This window comes from Ailuropoda melanoleuca, chromosome 12 (assembly GCF_002007445.2).
Source record: "Ailuropoda melanoleuca isolate Jingjing chromosome 12, ASM200744v2, whole genome shotgun sequence".
Lineage (NCBI taxonomy): Eukaryota > Metazoa > Chordata > Mammalia > Carnivora > Ursidae > Ailuropoda > Ailuropoda melanoleuca.
Window position 1 is genome coordinate 25991820 of NC_048229.1, and position 22125 is coordinate 26013944.

A 22125-nucleotide genomic window follows, 5' to 3' on the forward strand; every position below is an offset into this window, starting at 1 on the left:
TTTAAAATGAGCTGACAAGGCAAAGCGTGAGAAGTAAGTATTTAGACAACCCGAGGTTGTCTCCAAGTAGAGAAAAGTCCGACATCTATCAAGTTCGCAGGCCGAGCTTTTCCTAAATGCCGAAGGCAAGTCTGACTCCTCAAGTCCAGAATGTGTGAAGAGTGGTACCAACCAGTGATGTAATCACTGGTATCAACCAGTGATGTGATCTAGTTCAGGGTCCCGGGGTGGCTCATTCGGCGGAGTATGCGACTGCTGATGTTGACGTTGTGAGTTTGAGCCCCACACTCGGTATAGAAATAACTTAAAAATAAAAAATAAAATCTTTGAAAACAATAATCAAGCTCAAGCAAAGCCCTAGCATATTACCCAATCCAAGGTACTGAAAAGTGAAGTTCATTATTGATACATAAGGAACATTGGTGATTTTTTAAAACTTATTTTTACTATTTTTCAATATTTGGGGATTAATACCTTAAAGCTTTGCTCAAACTAGATGAAATCACTGATTTGATATTCACCAACTTACCCTTTTATAAAAGCAATGGAAAGCAAACAAAAGCTCGCAGACACTCTCTGCATTCTTTTTCTCCCTGGTGGGGTCGGTGGTTTTGAGATACACGAGGCTTCTCCGTGGACCTTCTTGTCCCCCTGAATTAGATCTCATAAATTCTGAAAAGCTATCATGGTGGGTCTGCATGTTACTGTGTGAATTTTTTTTTAAAGATTTTATTTATTTATTCGACAGAGATAGAGACAGCCAGCGAGAGAGGGAACACAATCAGAGGGAGTGGGAGAGGAAGAAGCAGGCTCATAGCAGAGGAGCCTGACGTGGGGCTCGATCCCATAACGCCGGGATCACGCCCTGAGCGGAAGGCAGACGCTTAACCGCTGTGCCACCCAGGCGCCCCTACTGTGTGAATTTTAATCAAGGGTTGGGCGTGACTGGGTCACAATTCTGGAAGCTCTCGGTGTCCGTCAAATCATAATAAATCCACTCAGAAAGTGAGCTTTCTTGCGTAACATTTCAGATGAATTGGAAGGCTCCTGGCTTTGGGTGATTCTGGCTTCAGTCCACGGGGGGCTGAAGGGAGTCTCTAAACCCTGCAAACATCAGACTCCTTGAGAGCGGGATGCTGGTTTTCTGGCCACATAAACTCTTCCCTTTCATCCTGAGTCCAGTGCATGGGTGACTGGCCACCACGTGGGATTCTGAATCTGACCACTCATCCCTCACTACTGCCTCTTCTAATCTGTCTGGAACCCAGACCTTTGCAGCCGCTTCCAGAATGGTGCCCCTCTGCCCTCCTGCCCTTGAGGGCTGTGCTTCCCACCACCCCAGGCTGTGCAATGAGACCCCAGCCGCACATTTCACTCCCCACTTCGGAACTGAAGCACAGTTTGCAGAGCACGTGGAGAAGTCTTGCCCTTTCCCAGCACCCAGCGGCCTTCAGCATCTCGCCTGCAGACGCTCTCCCTTCCTCAGTCCCCTCCCCAGCTGCCTTGCGGCTGCCCGAGCAAGCCTGGCCCGCTTCTGCGCTGGGATGTCGTCCACATGGTTTTGCTCTGCGGTCTGGAAGGCTCTGTCTGCCCCGTGCAGGCACGGCTGACCCTTGCATTTAGTTCCAACGTTCTTCAGAGGCCTGTGCGGAACAAACCAGCACCACACCCCCGGGCTCTGAGGCCTCAGCCGCGCCGTCTCAGCCTGGCTTTGGGCCCCACGATCGTCCGTTGTGGGGTTTGTGCCGTGCCTCCCAGGATGCCGAATGGCAGCCCCGCTCCACCCACCTGACGCCAGGAGCCCCCTCGGCTGGACAACCTGAATGTCCACACATGGTGCCCAATTGTCCCCTGGGGGGTGCACTTGCCCTAGTTGAGAACCTTCATGAATCTGGTTTGTTTTATTTTATTTTATTTTATTTTATTTATTTTCAAGTAGGCTCCACACCCAGCACGGAACCGAACTCACGACCCGAGCTGAGATCAAGAGTCAGCCGCCTAACCGACTGAGCCACCCAGGTGTCCCTCCGGCTTTTTTATGCTTTGTTGATTTTTTACATTAGCTGTGTCCTTATTTGGCCCCATGAGTTAGTATCCTTTAGGGTAGGATAATTTCCCAGTTCAGGGTAATTTTGTCCCACTCAAACATTCAACAATGTCTAGGGCGTGTTTGGCTGTCACAGCTGGGGAGAGGGTGCTCCTGCCGTCTTGTCCCTGGAGACCAGGACGCTGTCATGCACAGGACGGCCCCACAGAAAGAAAGATCCCAACCAGAACGTCCGGAGTGCCGAGGCTGCGAAACCCCGGAACAGGGGTATTGGCTCTAGCTGATAAACCTGGCCAAGTCCAGGAAGCCAGAGGCTGACCTGTTCCAGCCCCAACACCCTCAGGGACAGACTAATCCACGGTTAACGCTCCCGTCGCTATAATCCTACCAAGGAAAACCTCAGATCGGGGCCTCCAATTTAACCCCCCTTGGAAACCAGAGTGGAAGGAAGCACTCGCCACACCTGAGGTTCTTAGCCAGCGTTGGTGAGAAACACGGAGAACAAGCCGAGAACAAGCCGAGAACAAACTCAGAACAAAGACCGCCACGGCTGGGCCCCACCCTCAGATCATGGGGTCTGATTTACTTAGTTTAGGGTGGGGCTTCGACAGATTTTTTCTTAAGCACCCAGGAGATATGGAACAGCATTTAGCCTTAAAGGGAAGAAAGTCCTACCACACCCAAGACAGGGGTGCTAAGTGAGATGATGCACACCCAGGAGGACAGATGCTGTGACTCAAGACTGAAGCAGGACTGCGGTGTGGGCGCTGGGCCGGCGTCCTGGGAGTGGTCCTCTAATGCGGGCGGAGTTTCGGTTTTGCAAGATGGAAAGCACTCTACAGATAGTGGTGATGGTTGCACAGTGTGAATGTCCTTCATGCCGCTGAACTGGACACTTACATGCATTTTAGATGGTAAATTTCAGGGCCACCTGGGTGGCTCAGTTGGTTAAGCATCTGAAACTTGGTTTCAGCTCAGGTCCTGATCTCAGGGTCCTGGGATCAAGCCCCAAGTCAGGCTCCGCACTCAGCTCGGGTCTGCTTCTCCCTCTCCCTCTGACCCTCCCTCTGCTAGCGTTCTCTCTCTCTCTCTCTCTAAAATAGATAAATAAGTCTTAAAAAAAAAAGATGGTAAATTGCATGTTATGTGTATTTGCCACAATTTAAAGGTTTTTTTAATTAAGTTTTTTTTAAGATTTTATTTTTAAGTAATCTTTACGTCCAATGGGAGGCTCAAACTCACAACCCCGAGATCAAGAATCCCATGCTTCACTGACTGAGCTGGCCAAGTGCCCCTTAATTAAGTACTTTTAAGACACAAGTTTGGGAAACTTCATGAAGGAGGGACCATGGCCTTCCCCTTACTCACGTGTGTCCCTCACCTGATCTCTGGGCCCAGGCAACTGTCTCTGCTTACTAGGACTCAGTCATCCATCATAAGGACACATGGAAGCCTAAAGGGACCCGCTCCCCTCCCCCACTCCCTGCAAGGGAGGTGTGGGGGCAGCTCCAGGGCTCTGGTCCAGCTTCCCCCTCACTCTGCATATAGCCTCTGATGCCAAGACCAGTCCAGGGAGTGGCCCTTGGCGGCCTAGCCGTCCAGCCTGGGAGGGAGACAGCTGAGCTGTGCTGAGAGGTTGGGCAGAGCCGAGTCTTCTCTGCCCTCAGCCCTTTCCTTCCCAAGCCGGAGGGCAGGAGTGAGGACTGATGTCTAAGGATGGGACTCTGACCCCACAGCTGCTCTGGGGCAGTGAACAGCATCCTGGACAGTTAGGTACCGATGGCACTCTGGGAAGGAAGCTGTCCTGGCTTTCGACTCTCAGCAAGTGAAAATTCCAGGTGCCCAGGTGAATGTGAATTTCGGAGAAGCCACAAACAATTTTTGGCAGAAGTATGTCCCATGGCACATTTGGGATATCCAAGTACATTCGGATTGAAGACGAACAATGGGGATTCTTCTAGTATGAGTATATTGCATGCGATATGAGCCCCATGTAGTCGACATTAGGACCAGCCCTCCGTGGGGCTCCAAGCCCCCATCGGTATGGGTAAAATTCCAGCACCCGGACAATACCCCGACCCTTCCTCCTTCACCTCTGAGCTCTCAGACTGACCATCTGCCTTGGGGCCACAAGGACGCATCTCAATATATCCTATTCCTATGTTTTTGTCCGTTTCCAAAAGAAAGCTAGTTGGCCCCCCCCACCCCCAGCCACGCCTCAGCCCCCAGGCCCCAGACTTAGCCCGACTCGGGATATCCCCTATGGCAATACCCCCGTTGCCTCCCAACTCCTGAAATGTCTCCTCCAAGGAGAGTTTGCCTCCCCCTCAGCCTCCTCTGAGTGTCCTTCAGGCATTTACCCTCCCTCCCTGCAGGGCTGAGCTCCCATCTCTGACATTATTGTGATTGTAATTCTTGGCTATCACCATGCTGGTGCTCTTGGCCCCATGACACGCTCTCAACCCTCTGCCCCACACTCCATGAACCCATACCCGTGAGTTTGTCACCCCCAATAACGGCAGTGCCCCTGCCCTCTTTAACCTCACTCCACTTCCTTTTCTCTCCCTGGTCTCTGAACATGATGGGGACTGGCAATCCATCGAATTCCCAGAGCTCTGCGCTTAGACCCCTTCTCTCCTCTATTCACCATCTAAGTACCGACAAGGCTCCAAACCATATATCCATCCTGCACCCTCCCTCTGAGCTCCAGCTGCGCACGTCCGACTCCCATCCCCCACCCCAGCTGCGTAACCAGTAAGCACCTCAGGCTTATTGTGTCCCACGTCGAGCTCCTGCTCTTCCTCCAAAACCTGCCCTGTGCATCCTTCCCATAACCCTCAAGGGCAGCTCCATCCCTCCATTCGCTTAGACCAGAAAGCGGGGATTCATCCTTGACTGCTTTCTCAAATCCCACCGCAAGTCTGCTGGGGGGTCCAAGCAGCTCTGCCTTGACACACACCCAGAACGTGACTGCTTCTTACCACCTTCCAGGGTTATAGCATCCCAAGTGGTCTCTGCCCTCCCAAAGCTGGTCAGAGGCTCCTTGTCCTGGTCCCTGTGCCCCTGCTCTCAAAGCTTGTCCCCACCCTGCATCTGTCAACTCGTTTGTCTGGTTTCTCCCTTTGTGAGACCCTCAAAGGCAGCGCCTGGGTCTTCTTTTGTCCCTGAGGCTTGATGCTGCCTCTGTCCTCCCATTCTGCTATTTAAAGTTGCTAAGGGCTTTAAATGAGATTTCTGATATTAGATCGCATACGGCCGGAGATCCGGGAACGTCAGAGCACTGCACGAGCTGTCCCCACCACGTGGTGTTGCTGAGAAAGAGGCAAATCCGAAGGACGATGGCAACTCCGATTGTGTGACTGACTGCCCACCGCCGTGCATCTCCTGAAGTATTTTGTGTCTTAAGTGGGACGGGACCCCCAGCTCCGGACGATGGTTCCCAGCCTCCCTGTGACTGAGCATAGGCATGCATAGGTGTGTGAAGAAACACCACCTGTGCCTTTCAAAGACTTTTTTTGGAAGAATCGGGTGTGGCCCCTCTGGCCTCCTTTCTCACAGAGGCGGGGAAGCATCCCTCTCGAACAGACTCGGAGATGAAGCTTCACGGCCAAAGGCGGCAGAGCCGTCCTGCCAGCCCCACACTGCCTCCTCTGGACCGTTCCGTGAGCGCAGAATAAATGTGTATCTTTGCACTACGGCATGTTGGGGGCTTTTTGTTACAGCAACTTGGCCTCGATGAATGTCCCAGATATTAAGGCCGGAGCACTGACTACCATACAGGCCCTGGGGCAGCTGCCCCAGCTGAACCCAGCCTCCTACCCACAGTCATCAAGGCACCAGACATGTGACCCCCAGATCAGTCCAAAAGCAAAAGACATTAAAGGGGATAGAGGGAGGCATCTTGTAATGATAAAAAGATTCCTCCAGAAATTTATAAAACCTATAAACTTATATGATGACAAAACATAGCTTCAAAATATGTAAAAGTTGTTGTTGTTTTTAAAGATTTTATTTATTTATGCGACAGAGATAGAGACAGACAGAGAGAGAGGGAACACAAGCAGGGGGAGTGGGAGAGGAAGAAATAGGCTCATAGAGGAGGAGCCTGATATGGGGCTCGATCCCAGAACACCAGGATCATGCCCTGAGCCGAAGGCAGACGCTTAACCGCTGTGCCACCCAGGCGCCCCTGAAATATGTAAAAGTTTTAAAACGAAGGAACTAATGGACGGAGAGTAGGTCAGGTATCCAGGTACGAACAGCTGGCGGAAACCGGAAATGTGATTAGGCCTTCTCATGAGATAACCCGAGATCCACTGCCTCCAACAGGATTTAGTCTCCCAACCACACACCTGACGCTCTCAGCCTCGACTTGGCCCCTGCCACGAATTCCCATGCTAACATGAGAAACCATGGATTATTTGAAAAGAAATGTTTTATTCCCTCCACTCTGCTCCAAGTACCTCTCCCCCTTTCCAGCTGGAGGGTGCTCGGCTGGGGTGGGGGAAGGAGGGAAGGCAAGCCTACTACTTGGCAGAATCTTTCTGAGTCAAGATGTCACAGACTGTCAGAGGCAAATGGGATGTTCACACCGTATTAGTCAACAGCTCATGTTACGATTGGGATGATTCCCAAAGAACACAGTTACTTCATGCGGACCGCGGAAACACTCCCTCATTACCCCTCATCTCCTAAACGGCTCCAGAATTAATTCTTGAGTGTGTTAACAACGCTTTACACTTATTCCAAGGACAAATAGGGGAAACCTGAGGCCATCTGGCGACTTCAAGAAAATTCTCCCAACACTCTAAATTTTCTGCATGAGATGTGGGGACTTAATTTCAGGATCTTGGTCTCAGCGGAGGGAGCTAGACAGGGGCTAGGAGGAGACAGAGCAGAGGTTTGGAGACATCTAGGACCACAGGGCATCTCCCTCCTTGGGGGCTTCCTCGCTGAGTTTGCCCAGATCTGTGGGAGAGAAGGAGGTGGATTTTGAATGGCTAAGCTCACCACCACCACCCAGACCAGTCCAGGCTGGGAATGAAATGGGGGAGGAAGACGGCTTGGTTCGTCCCAAGCCAGTTGCCCTCCCAACCTCTCTCCCTCTTTCCTTCTCGCTCTAATCTTCCTTTCTTTGCATCCACCCACATATTGCCCTTTTCCACCCCACGCAACACGTGGTGGTGGTGGGTGTTTTCAAGAGCCAGAGGGCTGCAAAGGTTGGCGTGGGGCTCAGTGAACTAGGGAGGTGTGTCAGCTCCGACACCGGTAGATGTCCGACCAGTGCCTTCCAGATGGGCTGGCAGAGCTGGAACGAAAGCATGGCACTCGTTTCCAAAAACAGGCTTCAGGTTGAAGGAGACGGAACTGGGGTAAAGATCCAGCTGGAGGAAGGAAGGCAGGCGAAGCTGACTCAGGTCACGGCTGAGAGGGAAGCCTGCCCTTGGACGGTTTAATTCATGCCTTTCACATCCAGCACCTACGATGCATCATCCCTTGTGCGTAAGCAGTGAGCAAGACAGAGAGGGTCCCTACACACGTGGAGCTTCGATTTTATTAGGAGAAGACAGAGAACAAGCAGGTAATACAGGATGCAGAGAGGCACATACGGGCAAACATCACTAGCAAAATCAGACGGGATGACAAGAGAGGAACAGAGAAGTAGGTTTATGTCAGATAAATAGTCGGGGGGAGACGCTAAGGAGGAGGGGCTGGCTAAAATGATTTCTGGAGGACATGAAGGATCTCGCCATGCAAAGATCTAAAAACAGCACATTCTAGAATAAGGTATCAGCTGGTGCAAAGGGACCGGCGTTCTAAGAAAACCAGAGTTCAGAACGGGAGTAGAACATGGTTGAGCCCCGGCCCTGTCTCCTGTTTCCTCCACGTTTCCCGTGCTCACCTGCAGTCTCTGGTCTGGCGAAGGTCTCCCTCAGGCTCCTCTTGGAGGGCTGCTGAGGGCGGGAATAGGGGAGCCCTGGGAACAAGGCCGAAAGTCATTATGCCTCCGCACCATTCGGTCTGGCGCTTTGTACCACGCAACGTGGCTGTGGTTCCCTTATTTCCTTGGCATTTGTGGTACTTAGTGGTTCTCATCCTGGGTCATTTTGCCCTCCCCCCGCCCCCTGGAGATCTTTGGTAACGGGCAGGGACATCTGTCATTGTCACAACTGGGAGGAGCTATGGCCAAGGGGGTGGAGGCCAGGGATGGCGCTAAACGTCCCGCACGTGGACAGCCCACAGCAGAGTGATGGGCACCGGTGCCCAGGGTGAGGAACCGGCCCCAGATAGGCGTGATTGCCTGGCAGGCGACAACAATGGGGGGGTTCGGTGCAGGTCACATGCTGCATTCACGGCGTGCCTGCCCCCGGGTCGGTGTCTGAACCCCCACACACCTGTGATTCTTTCCCTTGAGATGTGGCTGGGAAGGAGGGGGAATCTCAGACATGTCACGTAGCCATGGCCAGGAACTGCCCTTCCCCCAGCTCCCCAGACCAGCAAGTGGCAGAGGGAGGGAGGGAGCCCACATCTGCCAGTTTCCAAGGCCAGCAGTGGGCCCGCGGGGGAGGGTGTGGAGAGGAACCCCACACTCACTCACCAATGGCCTTCCACAGGTCTAGGACCTCCAGGGCTGTCCTCTCCTTCCTGCTGTGGTTCGCGCTCTGAGGAAGGTGGGGCACTGTGGGGGGGAGACAGGGCCCGTGGTCTGTGAAATGGCAACAGTAACACAGGGAGTCCAGCAGTCCTGTAACACCGTTCCCTGCACGGCGCACTGCCACCAAATCCGTGGGACGGCGAGCTTCGAGCATCCGTCCGGCCAAGCGAGGAGGCTGTGGCTTGGAGAAGTCGAGTCAGTCGCACACCGTGACCCCACTGCTAAGCGGCAGCACTAGAAGCCCAGCCGAGCCCACCTATGTCTGGACCCAAACCTCAAGTCCTTGCTGCTCTGCCCCGCGGTCCCGGGAGCCTGAGTTTCCTTGGACCACTGAGTGGTCCCCACCTGGAGCATCACAGGGACATATGGCTTCCATTGTCCCTGACGCACACAGCCATGTAGGCAACACATGCACGGCGAAGGTGCTCGTGGGGAAATGGGGAGCCCGGGGTGAAGGAGCATGAGAGCAGGGCGGGGGGGGGGAGTAACCGCTGAGTGTCAGGGGCACCCCTGCACACCAGGAGTTGTTCTAAGCCCCTGTGGGCAGCAGGGGGCACCATCGTACCCATCGTCAAGGATGAGGGAACTAAGGCAGGCACACCAAGCCAGCGGCGAGCTGGGACCCACGCGCCCGTCACTCCGCTTGACTAGCTCTCAACAAGGATCTGGAAATGTAACCCGTGGACTTCAGGGACCGTGAGCTGAGGGTCTTCACAGGCTCGCACACCCACTGCCCGTAGGCACTAGGCAGGGGGAGTGCTCAGCGCGGGCTCACTCACCGGGACCCAGGAGATAGCCCACGCTGTTGAGGGTCCAGCCTCCTCGCCCCTGGACAGAGACCGAGAGATCAAGGCTTAGGCAGGCAGAAAGGGCGGCAGGCATCCCACAGGCCAGCGGCCACTTTGCCATGAGCATGGCAAGTGGGTTTGCTTAATCCACATTTCACCAGTGAGGAAAGTGAAGCCTCCCTAAAACGCAGCAGCTCGGAATGAAGAGAGAGCTGTAAAAACCACGTCTACAAGCCTTCTACATATCGTTACGAATCTCTCTCTCTCTCTCTCTCTCTCTCTCTCTCTCTCACACACACACACACACACAGGTTCAAACACAGGCTACATCGCTAGACGGCTAAGCAGGACTGGCTACATAATTGAAGGGGGCCCAGAGCAAAATGAAGATATGCCCCTTGCTCAAACACGATGAAAGGTTTCAAGATGGCAACACAGACCACAAAACCCGGCGCCGGTGCCTTCCGGGCGTGCGACCCTGGCGTTGGCACCAGCTCCGCGCCCACAGCCCAGCTCCCGCTCCGGGTCCCGCTCCGGGTCCCGGCCCTGGGGGACAGCCCAGCTCTGGCTCCGGTCCCGGCAAGCTCCGAGAAACTTGGACCCTGGCAGCAAGGCTGGTAACGGAACCCAAACCCAGGGCGGCGAAGCGCCAAGCCGGGGTCTCTGGATCGGGTCATGTGCCAGCTAATACACCCGGCATGGAGGAACTCAGTGAACCCTCGCGGTGCTGCGATTTTACAAAGATTTTACAAAGAACTTGGAGGGACAGAGAGATTAATTAGACAACTTGCCAGGAGTCATGCAGCTAAAAAGTCACAGAACCAGGATTCCAAATTCAGCCGGGTCTCCACAGCCCATGCTCCCAATCAAGGGTTCCCCGAATGTGGGCCTGGGTCCAGCAGCATCAGCCAGGGCTTGGCACAAACCCTAGGGGCAGGGCCCAGTCTTGGGGACCGAACAACTTAGAATGACCCGGAGCTCACTGAAGGCATCTTTTTGTACCTCTGAGCCATGCCAATCCTTGGGACATTTTTGCGTCCTGACCCTTGTGTCATGTGTCCTACCCCACGCCCGCCCCGACCCCCACCCGGGGTCAAGACGCCCCGCAGCACGTGGCTCCTGGCTCAGCCAAGAGAGTGAGAAAGCTCTTCTAGGAGGTCAGTGACTGGGGATGCCGCAGGTGGGGAGGGCGAAGGGAGGTCTCACCTGGCGGACAGGTACAGAGGTGGGAGTCTCCGCCAGGCTGAGCAAGACGGCAAGAAGCAGGGCCAGACGGACAGACGGAGCCATTTGAGGGCCAGAGGGGTGGGCGCCTGGAGCTACGGGACGCTGCCAAGAGAGGGTGACAAGTGCATTTATACATTCTTAGTGTCACTGAGGTACAGCTGCTACGGGAGGGAAGGGCACGCACTGAACGCACTACTCCCACGAACCCGGACAGCGACACGCACGCGAGACAGCTCCGCCATCGTCAGGGCGGCCGGCGTGTCCGCCGCCGTCAAACACGGCCTCACGATTGTTTGTTTTAGGTTTCTGTTTGTTTTGTTACCATGAGCTCTGTCCTCCTGACCTGTTTTCTTGAGCTGCCATAGACGTCCGACACCATGTCAGCTCGAGGCGAGCAGCGTGATGACTTAACACCCGTCCCCTCGTCTCGTTACGACAGAAACTGTTTTCTCTTCGTGTGGAAGAGTTTTAGGATCTATTCTCTCTGGGCAGCTTGCAAAGATACCACACGGCGGTGTCGACTACGGTCACCATGCTGTCCCTGGCATCCCCAGCACGTCTGGTCTTGCACCTGCGGGCCCGGGCCAACCCGCCTCGGCTGCACCCCCCATCTGATCTCTTCCCCCGAGCGGCTGTTGTTCCCTGATTCCACCCAGAGGTGAGATCATGCAGTGTTCGTCTTTCTTGGTCCGACTTCTAACGAACCGTGAGAGCACGGCACCGTACCGTGTCTTCCTGCCTTGAATATGTGGCAGAAAAGTGAAAGGGACACCCCTGAGTTTATGGCCGATCTCGTGGCGCTCCACCTCGGAACACGTTTATTTAAGGAAAACGAGAGCGTTGGTTGAGGGACGGCCCCGAAGGAAGTAGGTACGCGACAGGACACCAGACCGGTGAAACATGGGCCCCCAAGACCCCAGGCACCCCCGTGAGCAAGGTCCAAGACTCGCAGAGGCACTGACCCCTGGCCGTCTTTCTGGCCCAGTGCCTGCCCTGCTTTCCCCATCAGCACGTCCCGTTTCTTGGGGTGCCCCCACCCTCGCCTGCCCTCCCCCACCCCTCCTCTCACCTCACCGGAGTTGGCAGCTCTCCCCAGTTCTCTGGGGGCCCAGCTCCTCGATGCCAGCTTTTATGGCTCCTGAGGAGGAAGGAGGCGGGAAGAGCAGGGGAGAGGGAGGGCATCAGCAATTAGGGGGAAGACGGGAGACAGTGCCAAGGAAGGAGGGGGGAGTGAGGCTTGCATGAGCTGGCCTGCGAGGTCAGAAAGAGGACGCTCCCCTCGTGGAAGCGTTTCTCTGCTTCACCTCAGTTTCCCCCTGCAGACCCTCTGCTCTGAGATGCACACGCTGTCCTCCCTCCCGTCTCTGTGCCTCTTCTTTGTCACTTGTGTCTCAGGCTCTGCGTTTGTTCGAGTGTCCCCCAGCCTGGGTCTGCGTGTTCTGGGCCCGTGTACCCCATTTCGATCCACAGCCCTTTCCTCTCTAGCCCTGCGGCCTGGGTTCCCTTTAGTGTCTGCGTGTCTTCAGGGCCCCCGCCGCGTCCTTGCTTCTGTCCTGCACGATGCACCTGTTCAGGTGTCCTTGCTCGTCGAGCGTCTCCCTCTCGCTGGGAAACAGGCTCGGCGACGAGCGGCAACGCGTCTTGCTGCTCATGAGGCCTGGAGCCCAGAGGCACTCCGCCAGCATGGTTTTGTTCCTCGGGGACATTTGGCCATGCCCAGAGACACTTTGGGGCGTCGTGACTTGGGGGTGCTTCCGGCCTCCAGGGGAGGGGGCGGCCCGCTGCAGAGAACAATCCAGCCCCAGGCATCCGTGGCACCGAGGCTGGGAGCAGTGCTGAAACAGTGCCTGGAGCTCAGTCAGGATTTGTGGGATGAACAAAAGCGCTGTGTGTGTGTGTGTGTGTGTGTGTGCGCGCGCGTGTGCTCTCCCACTCTGTTTGTTTTTAATGTATCTGTGTCTTTGTTTCTCTCCTTCTTGGCCCCAGAGATACGCGGTTTTCCAGAGGAAGGAACCCCAGAATCGACGAGGGGCTTGTACACCTGCCCTTGGCTTCCAGCAAGTCCTGGTCCTCGCCAGACACGGCGTCTCCTGTCTCCTCCGGCAGAGCCCATGGCTCATCCGTACCTTCCTTCCACCCCCGCGGAAGGGAGCTGTCTCATCTCAGTTATAAAATGACGGCCCTGTGACAGGGGCCGAGGGAGAGCAAGAAACAGGACCATGAAGACCCCGGTTTGCTCCCATCTTTGTTTCCGGGCATCCATCATTTCTCCCCTAGAGGAGAAGGGGGGGAAAGTCACAGGAAGATGTAAATGGCTTTGCTGGGAAAGAGCGTGGAGGAGGAGGGGTGGTGCTCACAGGGGACGGAGGGAAGGACAGACACGGCTGGAAGCCCAGAGGTGGTTACCTGGAGACCGATGGAGAGTCAGAGGACAGAATCACCAGTCCTCGCTTCCTCACTTAACCCGTTCTGGAAAAATAAATGAAGGCAGCCTAATCTCATGCAAAAAACCCTCCAAAACACTAAGCTGTGCGAGAAGTGGCACTTTCTTCGCGTTTCCGTGACGGAGCCCGCTGTCTGTCTCGAGCCTGTAACCCTCTTCGTAGTTCGGAAATGCGGACACGAAGGCCCCTTCCCTTGGTGGATGCTGCAGTTTCCCATTTGATGTTTATTTGGGTCTATTGTTGAGGAGTCGGTCGGGTTTTGGCTAAATAGCCACAGTTCTTGTACGGGTCCCAATGCTGTGGGGGATGCTCACCCATTCCCATGCCGCAGGGGACGGCAGGAGACTGAAGTCGTGGCTTATCCTTCCTCCTTCCCTCCTCCTACCTTCCAAAGATAGGAACTGGGAGCCCGAATGTACCGCGTCCCTGTCCACAATCCAATGATCCAATTGTTCTAGCCAGTCAGAGCAGAAAAGGTATTTGCTGGAGCTTCTGGGGAGAAAAAAAAGTTCTTCCTTTTTTAACTTTTTACGTTGCAATAATATTAGACTTCCAGGAAAACTGTCCAAATAATTCCCCGATACTCAGATTCTCCAAATGTTTATAATACTGTCTACATTTGACGTCCTGATCCTACCTCCACCTCTCTCCTCCCCACAGACACATATATACTTATTCTGAACTGTTTGAGAATAAGTCACAAACTTTATGCCCCCTCACCGCTAAATTCCTCCATGCGTCTTCCTAAAAATGAGGGCAACCTCTAATGTGACCACAGTGAGATTATCAAGGTAATAAAAGGAGTGTTGTCACTGTCCCAATATCTAAGCTACAGACCTTCTTAAAATTTCACCAATTTTCCCAACAATGCCTTTTATAGCACAACAAAATAAAACAAAACAAAAAAACAAAAGAAACGCCCCTACTCGATGCCTCTTCAGTGCCCTTTACCACTAGAAGATTGTCTCTACTTTATCTTTCACGACCTTGACGTTTTCCTTGACATATCTGTGAGAGGACCAGCATGCTTCTTCTCAGTTTGGGTTTGTCTGACACTTTCTCGGGAGTAGATGTGGGTCGTGCACGTTGCACATGGAAGCCACAGAAGAGATCAGGGTGGTGTCGTATCAGTTACGTCTTTCTGGGTGCATCCCGCCTTGGGAGCTCGGCCCCTCAGCCCCCCCTGCTGCTGGCGGGGTGAACTTTCACCGCCTGATTAAGGCAGTGTTGGCCAGATGTCTCCACTGCAAAGGGACTTCTTGTCCATCTGTAATTGGCAAGTGTCTTGTGGGGAGATGCTCTGAGACTACATAAGCGTGTTTCTTCAGTCCTTTGAGAGAGTTTCTGGAAGCGTATCTCTGGACAGATATGTGCTCCTCTTTAGGTCTTCCTTAAAAAGCAGCCCAAAGCCCCAGGAGCTGCTCTGCTGCCACCATGAGGGGGAGCGAGACGCAGGACTGACACTGAAGCGCAGGGAGCAGGATGGGAAGACAGAGAAACTGCGTCAGGACAACCCTGGGCCACCGAGTCACCCTGTTCCTGCACTTCCAACTATCTGCTCCTACGCTGTCATTAAGCCAACCTCAGCTGGATTTTTAAAAGAACAGCTTTGTGGAGGTTAACGGACGTACAAAGGACTGCACGTACCGATGAGTTTGGACTCAGGCAAGCACCCATAGCGCCATCACCACATTCCAGGTAACGGACGTACCAGCACCTCCCGGAGTCTCCTGTGTCCCTTTGCATTGGCGTGCGTGTGCGCGTGTGCGTGCGTGTGCGTGTGTGCGCAAGAACACGTAACGTGAAATCTGTCCCCTGAACAAATCCCGATGTGGGCAAGGCTGCGGTACCTCGATCTGCAGAACACAGCGTCTCGCACAACTGGGTGTCTTCCCTGACCGTGAGGGTGTGGAACTAGATAAACTGGAGAGATCACAGACACGTGGAAATTAAATAACAGCCAACAGGGAGGAGAAGAAATCGAAAGGGAAATCAGAAAATGTCTTGAGTTAGGTCAGGTGAGTCGATTTCTAGAACTTGCACTGAACATGTCCTGAGAGACTACACCTCCCACCTCCGCCCTCCTGTCCCAGTTGTCACAGGATGGGCTTGGAAGGTCAGGGCGCCCAAGGCAGCTCGTCCTCCGTGCTCCCATCTGAAGGGGGGCAGAGCACGCACTCTGGTGATTATGTGCTGCGGGCACTTGAAAAAGAGCTAATGTGGGGAGAGGCCTTCCCCACCCCACGCTCCCCACTCATTCTGCTTCTGCTGCAAACACCCATTAGCATCCAAAGGACACGTTTGCCCACCCCACTTGTTTTCCATCACGTACTCGAAGAAATGAGGGAGGAGGATTCAGCCCACCCCCAGCTAATAACATGTTTAAGTGTCCAAAGGGTGAAGGTTGTAAACGGAGAGACAGAGTTGGGAAAAAATAGAGAATTAGAGATGACAGATAGAGACAACTGACATATAATAGACAGAAGGATGGCTAGATGATAGATAGATGACAGAGATAATTGATAGAGACATAAATGGAAGATCACTGAAAGTTACCTAGCTGAGGAACAATACAGAGCTCACAACCACCTCACGGCTCTGTGAAGATTGAGTGACTTCTTATTTAAAGTAGTGACGCAGTGCCTGCTACTTAGGGAGTACTCGGAAATGGGACATATGGCTAGGGAGCTATGCAGTTAGACACCTGCATGGATGCATGGATGGATGGATGGATGGATGGATGGATGGATGGATGGATGGATAAAACGGACAGTAAGAAAAAGACACAGAGGGTCAGAGAGGATATGTGGATCTAAGATTAGATTCATGCTCCTCCTCAGAGTTCAGGGAACAGAGAAGACATTTGCAGAGCAATGCTAAGCGGACAATCAAAATGAGAGCTTCTGTATCAGACCTTCCCCGTACGCCAGGGACTGCACTGGTATCTGTATATGGATCATCTCATTTAATCTGAGAAACAGCCCTACAAAACCGGTACTCTATGACCTCGTTGTAGAGGGGAAACGTAGGTTCTGAGAGCTGAGGTAACATGCCCAGGATCACGCATCGCCCAGGGCACAGGAACAAGCTTTGGCCACAGACTGGCTGGCTCGTTGTCTGGCACCCCTAAGCACTGCATTAGGCATGCATTCAATCGTGCGAAGCAGGAAATGAGCATTGCCGTACATAAATATTTCTACAGGTGTCTGATTAAGTCTTCTTTCCTAAATTTTTGAGAGAGAGAGAGAGAGAGCATGAGCAGAAGGAGGCAGAGGGAGAGTGAGGACCCCAAGCAGACTCTCTGCTGAGCACGGAACCTGATGTGGGGCTCAATCCCACGACCCTGAGAGCATGACCTGAGCCAAAATCAGGTGTCGGACACTCAACTGACTGAACCCCCCAGGCGCCCCATGTCTGATGAATTCTTTAGCCCCAAACCTAGAAGAAGGGGACACAGTCAAAGGTTGTACACGGTTTGAGGTTCTGGAGGTGTATTTCCAAGTCGTCTGTCAGCAAGAGTGCACCGGCCTGTGGTTCCAGCAGCACCACGGAGGGTAGCCATTTCCTCCAAGAGCTACGACTGTTGGTGGGCGGGGGGGGGGGGGGGGGGGGGGGAACCAAGAGCATTGGGTGGCTCACTGGGGTTGCAGGAGAAACACCTACCTGCATTACTGACCCGGGATTCGCTGAATGCTCAGATTTTCAAGGGCTAGAGCTGGTGAGGCTGGACTTGTGATATCAGAAGGACCAAGATGCTGAAACGACAGGATAGGAATCTGTGGTGAGAAAGAGGAATTTCGGAATGGACTCCCCTAAGAATGTTTCTGTGTGAAGCTGAGGAGAGCCAGAACGGAGTGGGGCCAGTGACTGTCCTGGTGTCGAGGGCACTGCTGACACGCACACAGGCACAGACTCGGGTGGTGTGGTGGACTCACGGGCCAGCGTCGCCAGAGACGACCGACAAAGGCAGGGACGGGGAAAGGTGGAAAAGCATGTGAGTAGATACCAAGTTGTGAAAATTTTAGGAGTGCAGAAGATGTGTCAGCCTTCCTTGATACTGAATCAGAGGGTGTGTGGAAAACGGTACAGGGGTGGTTGTGTGGGAGAGGATGGGCTCCCTCATGTTAGTGGGGTGGGCTCTATCTGGCTTCTGCTTCCCTTGTAGGGGCATGGATACTATTAGTGGAATTGGAAAGGGCTAGCATACTGACAGGAACGGACAGAGAGCGAGAGCTGCTGCTGGCTCTGCCTGGACCGCTCCCACCAGATATTTCACGGATGGCTTCCCTCCTTCAACGCCTGCAACACAGTAGACTGAAAAATAGGGTAAATAAAATAGAGCTAAAAGATGATAAAGAAGATGGGGCAGGACCTTGACATGGCCATGGGAGGCTGTGTCCTCCTTCTTAATAACTCTGGTTACCATGATGGTTTGAGGTGTAATGCGGAGGGATTGTTACACGTTATCACAGAGAAAGGGACTTCTTTCTAAATATACATGTGAACGTCTTCAAATTTTACCCCTTTCGAGCTAGGCAGGCTCTACAAATCCGTGCTCACCTCCTATGTTGTCCAGCAATGTGGCATTCATAAAACTCTCCTGGGGTCTAAAAATTTAGACCCACATTTGTTTTTTTCAATCTTACCAAAGAAATCCCTTCACATACACATAATAAAGCAGTGAAATGGAGGTCCTTGTACAGCTCAAAAACAGTTTTGCGTGAAAGCTTTTTTTCTCCTTCCCATCTGAGAAAGGAAGTAAGAATGGGTCTGGGGGAGTCAGGTCGTAAGCATCCTTCCTTCCTGGAGCTCAGCCTTGCGCAATCACCTCTGTCCATTGTGCTGAATATTCAGTGTCCCTCAACCAGGGCTTCATTGTCTTTGACCAAAATCAAAGGATTACAATTAATCCTCTAAACGACATAGGTATGTTATCACTTGGGGTTGGGAACTTTGTTTTTTTAAAGATTTTATTTTTATTTATTTGAGAGAGAGAGCGCATGCAAGAGAGCACACATGTGAGCAGGGGAGGGGCCAAGGGAGAGGGGAAGCAAACTCCCCACTGTGCGCAGAGCCTGACATGGGGCTTGATCTCACCACCCTGAAATCATGACCTGAGCTGAAACCAAGAGTCGGATGCCCAACGGACTGAGCCACCCAGGTGCCCCATGGGGCTGGGAACTTGGGTTAGGATTAAGACCCCACTCCCTTTCCTGCCCATAACACAACGACCAGTGTTGTTCCAACACCTCTGGGTTTTCCACTCCTGTGTCCACCACTTCATCCCCCCACACCCCCCAAAGGAAGGACTCAGCCAGTCACCCTGACTCTGTTCGACATCCTCACATCTCACTGCCCCGCCAGGCAGCTGTGGGAGGTCACACCCCATTGCTTCGCTAGTAAGCTGAGGAATCGGGTCAGATGTTGCAAAGGGGTAGCCCCGACCAGACCCTTGGGCATGCTTTGGGTGTGCCAGCTTGTTTGCTGTATGTTTTTTCCCTGTTTTGTCTCCTCTGCAGTGTTTTTGAAGAATTGCAGGCTGAGTCACCGGATTGTAGCGTTCAGGAATTTCACATAGGATCTGGATCTCTGGCTTCTCTCCATGTGTTGGAGGTCTGTGAACACTGGGTCCAAGCGTCCAGCGGGCAGCCACCAGCCGGGGCTGAGGAGCAGTGTCGGGTACAGAGTGTTCTTTCCAGCTCACCACAGACCTCACCCGTCCCTATCGTGTACCCCTGGCTCCTTCACCTGTTTCTGCACTCTTTGGTCCCCATTATATGTCATTTGGAACCCCCTGCCCTAGAAGCCCTCTGACACTCAAGGTTGAAAGATGAATCTGAGACTTTCCCTTGCGCTCCACGACGAGAAGGGGGCATATGCAGTGGCTTTTAACTGGTTCCCCGCCGTGGGATTCAGCACTTCTGATGCCTCAGTGTCCTGGCATCTCTCACTCCCTGGGCTGCTCTGTGTTTCTTCCGAGCAATAGAGGGACATGGAAGAAGAGCTTCAGAACCAGACATGCCTAGGTTTGAATCTCAGCTTTGCCACTTCCTAGGTAGCTGACTGTTGATTTCCTCTTCTTTAGAAATTATTTTTTTAAGATTATTTATTTATTTATTTGACAGAGATAGAGACAGCCAGTGAGAGAGGGAACACAAGCAGGGGGAGTGGGAGAGGAAGAAGCAGGCTCACAGCAGAGGAGCCTGACGTGGGGCTCGATCCCATAACGCCGGGATCACGCCCTGAGCCGAAGGCAGACGCTTAACCGCTGTGCCACCCAGGCGCCCCTAGAAATTATTTTTAAAAAATAAATATCTTCACGGAGCTGTTATGAGAACAATTAAGTGTTGGGACTCTGCATATAAAGCAGCCTGGGAAGGGACCCACTGTGGAAAGATGCCTTCATCAAATATCATAATCACATTTACAGTAATCACAGGCACTAACGGGCCCCAGGTGATGTGCTAAGAACATTGCAGGACTGCTTCACCGAATCCTCCTGATAACCCTGTGGTGTAGGTACTACCGAAACAATGACAAACAGAGGCTCAGAGAGGTTAAGCAACTTTCCCAAGATCGCACAGATCGTAAATAACCAGATCCAAACCCAGGCATTGGGACTCTGGAGCCTATTTGCTTAACCATCATGCAGCCCTGCCCCAAAGTACTACTAATCTCCCTGTTGGCAAGACTGGAGAAGAGTGGACGTGGTTGGATCCAAAGTCACGAGTGAGGACGTGGAAGACACTTTGCTCTTTTCCCAAAAGGGATTCACCCTCACTTGCATCTTATTGACTTCAACCAATGCCTCCAAGTCCCTGCTTTCATCCTCTTCCCCCCTCCTCCACCTGTTTTCCACACAGCAGCCAAAATATTGCATTTAAAATACAAGCAGGATGATGCAGTGCCTGCCCCAAATCTTCCAGTGGCTTCCCAGCATGCTGAAAATATAACCTCTCAGGTCTGCCCAGACGTTCATGACTCACCTTCCCCTCCCTCCTCGCTCCAGCCGCACTGGCCTCCTCCCAGCACCAGGCCCTCTCTGCCCTAGGGCCTTAGATGTGGCTGTTTCCTCTCCTGTCCAGTCCTCCCCAGACCTCCCCCAAGGCCCTACTCAGACCTCCCCAACTCTCCAGCCTCCATTGTCTGCACCCAAACATGCCCTGGACCGTTAGTGTCAGCTCAACTGCACAGCGACTCGTTTGGCTCACTGCTGTTTCCATGGGCCACTTGATAGGGACGTGGCCACAGCAGGTGCTCGTTGAAGATTTCTGAACAATGGAGAGTTCTTACCAGAGGGGTTGCCCTGGAGTCCCCACCCCTTCCCACAAACCGTTTGCAAGGTGACTCTCTGACTTCCTCATCAGGACTTGGGGACTTTCTCCTCCCCCTTGGGTACAGGCTGGCCTCGCAGCTTGCTTGCTAAGACAACAGGGCAGAAGTAAGCGGTGCTGACTTCAGGCTATGCCCCACGAGGTCTTGCGCATCTCTGCTCTGCTTGCTCACTCCCGAAACCCTGCCGCTGTGGGAAAAAGCCCAGGCTGCTCTGAGAATAGGCGCCTTGTCTTAGGCTGACTTTGCTTACTGGTAACTCACTCCCATGTCTTTCCTCCTCTCTTCCTCACGTTCTCATGCTGTCACCGGGAGCCGTGAAGGTTTTAAGCAGGCAGTAATGAAGGAAGCAGCCTCAGGGAATACTTTGGAAGTGAAATCGGAACGGATTCAGGGAACCAGGGAGCTCCTGTGGTTCACCTCCTCACAAGCAAGTAAGGAGCAGAGTTGGGGTTCGCACCTGACGTGCTGACTCCCCTTAGCTGGGGACAAGGGAGGGGTGAGGAGGCAGCAGCCAGGGGGAGCCCCAGGAGAAACCAACTCACCCCCACCGGGTCCTGACAGAGCTGCTGTGCCAGGATCCCAAGGAGCTGAATGAAGCAGGAGGGAAACCCCACGTGGCTGACCAGAGCCTCTGGCCACCTGCAAGTTCCCACAGGGGCCATGACAGGCCACGGTCTCGCCCCTCGTCACTAAAGAAGGAAGCAGGGAAGTCGAGGCCCAGCGTCCAGAAGCACAATCCAGGCTCCCTGGTGTGCGGTGCTGGTGGATGGAGACAGAAGGACTGCAGAGGAGGTGGCTTGTCACAGGAGGGCTCCAAGGTCACCTGGCCTCATCACAGTGGCAACAGGCAGGGCACACTGTTGGTTTTACCTGCTTGCTTCTCTTCACATGTGGAGCCTGCGACCGTCACACCCTCCTTCCTCGGCTCCCCGTCACCGCTGGTCTGTGCCAAGCCCTGTTGTGTTTAGCTCATTCATGGCCGACCAACAGAACGCCAGACCTTGCCGGGAAGAGGAAAGCAAGACCGGGACCGTCTGGTTGGTGGGAGGGCATGGGAGAGCAAGGCCACTGCGTCCACACTGGTTAATGACCCGCAGGGCAGTGAACCCTAACACCTGGGGGTATCTGGTCTATCAGTGTGAACAAAAAGTCACACGAACCAGCTCTGTGCAAGTTAACCTTGAACTTGGCAGGAGTGGTCAATGACGGCCTCCAAACAACTGTTAGTCAAACAGCGTCATTTACAAGATGACCCTCAGACAGGTCTTTTTTTTTTTTTTTTAATGCTCTGCATGATTTCATAAGGAGGCACCACTGAATGTTCCTATTTCCGAGTTTGGGGCTTTTCCCGAGAATGTGGGTGCACCCCCTCTTCCCCACTCTCCTGGGGGTGGACATTTAGGTCGCTCCCACTAGCTGCCACCCTAGCAACACGGAGATGGCCATCTATGGCCCTGGTGAGTCCGGGGGCAGGGCGGACTGCTGGGGGGGTCCTGTCTGCAGCACTCTGCACCCCCACCAGCTGGCACAAAGCTTCCTCTTGCCCTTGTGGAGGGTCTCCGTTTCAGCCTTCCAGCATCGCCTTCCTGTTGGGGGGCTGCCCCCCCCCCAGTCTTGGAGGGAGACACA

At 53.5% G+C, this 22125-nt stretch overlaps 1 protein-coding gene across 4 annotated transcripts; it reads right to left on the reverse strand.

Annotated features, from left to right (window-relative positions):
* Positions 1-16: 16 nt before the first annotated feature.
* Positions 17-21626, reverse strand: GALP (galanin like peptide). 4 transcript variants are annotated; one of them, XM_034639551.1, is made up of 7 exons: positions 21039-21356; positions 16825-16916; positions 10697-10819; positions 9482-9530; positions 8646-8726; positions 7950-8024; positions 17-303 (listed from the first exon to the last, which is right to left on the reverse strand). In XM_034639551.1, exons 2-7 carry the CDS (start codon positions 16828-16830, stop codon positions 233-235), a joined length of 405 nt encoding a protein of 134 aa, XP_034495442.1. In that variant the 5' UTR covers positions 16831-16916; positions 21039-21356; the 3' UTR covers positions 17-232. The 4 variants fall into 4 exon arrangements, with proteins under 4 accessions (XP_034495442.1, XP_011236284.2, XP_019648259.1 ...); XM_011237982.3 differs by lacking the exon at positions 17-303 and adding an exon at positions 6180-7015; XM_019792700.2 differs by lacking the exons at positions 17-303; positions 21039-21356 and adding an exon at positions 21367-21626 and having other exon boundaries at positions 7248-8024.
* Positions 21627-22125: the final 499 nt, after the last annotated feature.

Coding starts and splice junctions, on each gene's coding strand:
- GALP (XM_019792700.2), bottom strand. Junction 9,531..10,696: donor CCTCTGTACCTGTCCGCCAG/GTGAGACCTCCC, acceptor GTCTCTGTCCAG/GGGCGAGGAGGCTGGACCCT. Junction 8,727..9,481: donor GGGCTATCTCCTGGGTCCCG/GTGAGTGAGCCC, acceptor TCCCCCCCACAG/TGCCCCACCTTCCTCAGAGC.